This window comes from Lepisma saccharinum, chromosome 14 (assembly GCF_977018435.1).
Source record: "Lepisma saccharinum chromosome 14, izLepSacc3.1, whole genome shotgun sequence".
NCBI classification, from domain to species: Eukaryota; Metazoa; Arthropoda; class Insecta; order Zygentoma; family Lepismatidae; genus Lepisma; species Lepisma saccharinum.
Window position 1 is genome coordinate 48,439,608 of NC_139242.1, and position 6,000 is coordinate 48,445,607.

General features: G+C 37.9%; 1 protein-coding gene across 1 annotated transcript in view; it reads left to right on the forward strand.

Moving 5' to 3' along the window:
- Positions 1–3,875, forward strand: part of LOC145998861 (protein zer-1 homolog) — a 68,643-nt gene extending 64,768 nt beyond the window's left edge. The window contains exon 12 of the mRNA XM_083135540.1: positions 2,721–3,875. Within this exon, the coding sequence (XP_082991666.1) occupies positions 2,721–2,896 (176 nt within the window). The 3' untranslated portion in view covers positions 2,897–3,875. The remainder of the gene's footprint in view (positions 1–2,720) is intronic.
- Positions 3,876–6,000: the final 2,125 nt, after the last annotated feature.

Genomic DNA, 6,000 nt, shown 5'->3' on the forward strand with positions numbered 1-6,000 from the left:
ACAGGGTGAGTCAGAAGTCCCTTAACACCCCTATAAATTATAAAGGAATTATGCTTGATACAATTGGGCATGATAGAACATGTTAGGCCCAGGGGGAACCATAGTTGTGTGTGTGTCAAGAGGAGATCTGCCATATTGAATTCAAGTCAAAAATTTTAAATCTGATTTATCAAAACATTAGAATTTCATGAGAAATGCAGTGGTGAAGGTTTTCGCAACATATCTTCAACAAGTAAAAGTTAATACACATATGTTCCACTTATGAAATCTGCTCACATACTCGTTGACATATCTCCCACACACAGAAAAAATATTTTGCAATGTAGCAGCCATGAAAGCATCACAAGCAGCACCATTCTCTCAGATGGTCAATATCATTGATTTTTAGTGCATATACCATTCGAATGTTAAAAGTTCAAAGACGTTAAATTTTTTATGTACGAGGGTGAATCAAATATGAACGAGCCTTGATTGGCTAAGCATCGGAATGGGTAGCAGGGTGTGATTGGGCATGTGCGGCCGGTAGGTGGGGCTGTCGTGAGTCAGGAACCAGAACAGTCGGCGTGTCGCATGCTTTGTTTAGTAGCTCTCAGGATGAGAGCAGTGTGTGCCAGTGTCTGTTGTGCAACGCATAATCATCAAGTTCCTCACCCAGGATCACGTCAAACCAGCCGAAATTTACCAGAGACTGCATGCCCAGTTTGGGAATGGTGCCCTCTCGTGGGCAAGAGTGAAGGTGTGGTGTAAGGAATTCCAGCAGGGCCGTGTTGCAAATGAAATGCACCCCTGTCGTCCTCGCACCAGTGTGACGAATGACAACGTGGCTCGTGTTCGTGAGCTTGTCGAACAGGATCGCCGAGTCACTGTGAAGCCAATTGCGGCAGAACTTGGTGTGAGCTATGGAAGTGTCCAATCAATCATCACAAAGCACTTGGGCTTCCGCAAAATCCCAGCTCGGTGGGTTCCCAAGCTGCTGAATGTTGCTCAAAAAGCTGACCGAGTTCGCATTACTCGCCAGCTTCACACTCGTTTTGACGTGGAAGGGGAAGCGTTTTTGCATCACATCGTTACCTGTGACGAGACATGGGTGCATCATTACACCCCAGCATGGAGTGGAGGAGGAAAGGCGAAGGAAACCCTGTGAAGGCCAAAGTTCGGTTGCCTGCGGGGAAGGTGTTGGCCACGGTGTTTTGGGACTGGAGGGGGATCCTACTGGTGGATTTCTTACACGAACGTCAGACCATCAACGCACCCTACTACTGCGGCCTCCTGGATCAAGTTAAGGTGCAGTATCGATGCAAACGACGAGGCTGTCCCATCCGCCAGGTCTTGTTCCTCCACGACAACGCCAGACCCCATACAGGAGGTGTTACGCGGCAGAAACTGGTGGAAATGCACTGGGAACCGCTTCCGCATCCACCGTACAGCCCAGACCTTTCACCATGTGATTTTCACCTGTTCGGACCCCTCAAAGAAGCATTTGGGGGCGAGCGATTTGCGACCAACGATCAGGTGGAAACCTTTGTGCGCAATTGGTTGGCTACCCGCCCAGCTTCATTCTACGAGAACGGCATCAAGAACCTACCACAACGTTGGGAAAAATGTATCACTAAGGGCGGAGACTATGTAGAAAAATAGGATGTGTCAATGTCTCTGTTTCCTTCAATAAATTTTGTTTTTCCGCACAAGGCTCGTTCATATTTGATTCACCCTCGTATATATTTGTGCCATAATTTGTTACATACAATATCTGGCATAGTAATCAGTGTAGTGCATTGAAAAGTTTAGAATGAAAATGTTAAAAATGCATAAATGATAGAACAAAGGGAATGAAATGTCCATGCCTTATACTAGATTGGTCCTAGAAGATTGCTCTCTTCTGGTTCCCATATTGGGAATTGAAATGACATTTCTTCGTTGGAAATGTGCAGACTTTAGTAAAATGTTAAAGAATTTAGTGTTTATAAAATACATTTATTTTAATAAAATATTGATAGTTGTTGGTAATGTGCAGTAATCATGAGTTTTGGAAAGTTACATATTTGCATTAAATTTAAAGGGTAGTTTCTATTTATTCACTATTACGACACCAAAATGCAATGTTATATACAGCTTTAGAATTTAAAATTTGCTCAATTTTTCTACCACAATTTTGATCTTTTATTTACCATAAATATGTATGTGTAATCCTTAGAGCCACATATTATGGTGAATTAAAGATCAAGCGTTTGGTATAAAAACTGGGCACATTTCAGGATCAAAAGCGATACATAAAATGGCATTCGGTGTTAAAGTGGTGAATACAGCCCTAAATTTGATTTTAAAGCTAAACTTATTACACAAATTAACATTTATATAGTTATCGTAATATTAAGTTTATTCCTGTATAAAGGAGTCCATTTTTGCTTCTCAGATATGTACAACAGATGAATCATTTCTGTGGTTTGCATAACTCACAGGATAATTTAGACTTTAGAAAATGTTGCATTGGTAAATATACTCTGAATTTCATGTTTAAAAGTTTATTCTGCATTTTAGAGTTCATTTCGTGACAAAACATGGTATGAAAATGCAGTTCAAAAACATAAAAAATGAACATTACAATGTGCACATTTCGTGTTTCCATAAAAAACGAAATATGAATGCCTCTACTAATTGTACACTTCTTTAAAAAATTATTAAAAACGTTAAAAATGTATTGTTATTGTGTGTATTTATAGCTGGAAAATACTGTTCTTTGGTCGAGGAAGAAGGTGGACTAGCGCTGTTGGATGAGATTACCTGCCATGAAGCTCCATACTCGCGTATCAAAGCCCTGGCCATGATGGTGCAGACTCACTGCAGACAAATGAGGGAGAAAGGTTTCTTCGAAATTGAGTCCCAGCTTGATGGGTGAGGTAAAATAATGAATGCAGACATTTCTTAACAGGTTTCAATTATTTTGCTTTTTGCGTGTCACTGACGTTGAAATGGAAAATGCCAAATTATCTGTGTTTTCTTATGTATTTTTTCAAAATTGGATTACTTCTTTGAAGAAAGAAAAAATATTAATCTTTGTAACTTTGTAGATAATATTTCTTCAATATTTTTATTTTATATGTTGATAACTGTTGTAATATATATAAAACAGGAAACAATATTATTCATTAATAAAATTTAGTTTCTTGGTGTATATCAATAATGGTAAATCGTAATTATGGACATATACATATACATGTGTGTGTGTAATTTTATAGCAGTAATTGAAAACACTTTTTCAAGTGTATTTTTTTCAAAAATGACTTTTTCCAATAGGGAGTGTTAACTAATGTTTCTCTATTCACTAGTTTCCATTCGTATGTATTATCAGAATACATGATAGAGAAGGGGAAATAAAAATTATGCATAAATATTAACTTTTTGTGAGAAAATGACTTCCGCACTGATCCTGTGATGTAATTCTGTGCATTGTTCGTCCATGTTGTTCGCGTTTATGCAGTAATCTGTCTCTTGGGTGAGTTATGTATCCAGATGTTATTTACAGGAACATACCATGTCTAGAATTTTGCTTTGTTTTATAGTATAATATAAAATAAACAAAAAAAACAATAACGGTAAACAAACGCTTTCAACAAAATTAGTCGTGTAACTTAGTTAATTAGTTTTGGGTAATTTTACCTTGGGATACTACATTTGCCAAACAGCATGCAAGTGTGAATTGTCCATAGGTTGTAGTTGCTCGCATATGTGGGATATGTGCATAAAAATGCCCCTAATAAGAGAATGGAAAAGTTATAGCAGTGTGATGAAGTTACACATGTATGTGCAGAATGTGAGTTTTGCTACGGCGTTTGTTTGTTATTTCATGTTAATAAATATGCTTTCTTTCTTTCTTTCTCATGTGCATCTTTTAATAAAGCACCAACAGCTGACACCTTGCATGCCGAAAACCCCCCAAGTTGCCCAAAGAGCTATGTCAATTGATATTCAAACTAGGAATGGACTCAAAATCCAGATTTCAAATTCTCTGATATCGTTTTCGGATCCAAACAGATAATCCAGATATCTGAACATCTGGATAATTTGGATATTCTGTTAATCCATGTAATCTGAATATCTGGATAGTGTCGATATCTGTATAATCCAAATGTCCAGATAATTCGAATATCTAGATAGTACAGATTTGATAAAGGGTTTGTAGAAAAGCTGTACAGTGAAATACAAACATGGTGAATAAAATAATATGTGCATAGCCCTTAAAACAGATAAACTGTAAAATTGCCAGTATAATGCACAGATTCAGATATCAGGACATTTCAGATAATCTGAATATTGGATATCCAGATAATTCAAATATCTGGATAATATGAACAATTCAGATATTTGAAATCTGGATAAAAAAAAATTATCTAGATTTGGCATCCCTATTTCAAAGAGAGGTAGCTATGCATTCCTCACAAATGAAAAGTTGTCATTAATCTTTCCAAAAATATTAACTTCTCAAATCTCTCTCTTCTTTCTTGATCTCGGACAATATTTAAATTACCCAGTATATAATTATCATTATTGCCTTGATTTGAATGGTGTGAATTAAGTCGTGTGTACTGACCTTACTTGTTCCACCCAGACATATCATATACATAAAATTATACATCAAACATTGCATACAAGCTCTTGCACTTTTAGTTACAGAATGAGATAATCTTAAATAGGGGTGGAAGATAGTAGGTTTTTTTATCCTTGTCTATAATTTTTTTTAATTGCATATTGGGAATGTACATCTACTTTCCAGTCAGACACAGACTTATTTCAGCTAAATTAAATATAATACAGTCCTCTTATCATTTTCCTAGCCTAGTGTTAACTATTATTTTTCTGCCGAGGTGCCCCAGTTATGAAAGTATTTCTGGACCACTGGCTTTTGGTTTTGGGGGGGGGGGTCATATCCTTCTCCCTTTGGCGCAGTATTACTTTTAAAAAGTCAAAGGGAGGAAAAGATGGCAAAAGAAGGACTGACTGCCAGAAAAAGTATGCATAACCCCCTCCCCATCCTCCTGGGCACATCTCTGGACTTGAGGTCCATCCTTATCTTCTCCTTCTATCTGGATCCGTTGGCTAAAGGAAATGCATATCTTCAAGGAATATTTACCATTTTGCAGTATCTATGTATCTTGCCAACATATACAGGTATCCATACTATGGGAATGAGAGACGCTGTAATAGATAATTAAGGTACTCACATTTTCCACGAAGCTGTTTTACATTATTTTCTATTAATTTCGGTAGCCACTGCCACCATCCTCGTTGGAATTCATTGTGTTGTTGCTTGGTGCATTTCTGTTGTTTTTTCCTAAATCGCCACTAGGTGTGCTGCTGTCGCCTGTATGTCTGCATATATGTTGTCTGCTGTTCACTGGTGTTATTTGCTGCAGTAACGGAAGCCAGGCGTGATGTGCCTGACCACTATCTATGTTCAGTTCATGGTTGTAGTGCATGATGGCGTGTGTTTCTTTAATTTTTGTGTCTATGAGAGGGATCCATAATGCACAAAAACATGCTCTATCAGCTGTTATATCTGACAAACATACAGAAATTCGCCGACTATCACCCACGTGTGAACAACAAAGGAACAGGCTAAAATCTGTACTACCACCTGCAAGGTGGGAACATGCAAACAGAAACATTAAGTACATGCTACAGACTGTGCAAAAACAAAAAATGAGTGCTCTCAGCAACAAACTCCACTACCTAGGAGGAAAGTGCAAGTGACCCAGATGGTGGACAAAGCAAAAACATCGTTAATCTAACCAATTTCAACATCTCCAACAGTTTCAAGGATCCCCTCACCTTAGGCGACAAATTTAATGTGCAGCATAAAAAAAAAACACCCTCGACCTTATATATGCAGTCGAAAAAGCAGCCTGTTTCCCTCCCAAACCTCAGGATTCTGACAGCATTCGAACAACAACAGCCGGTATCTTGCAACAAGTGACCACCAATAACAAAACAAGAAAACCCAAC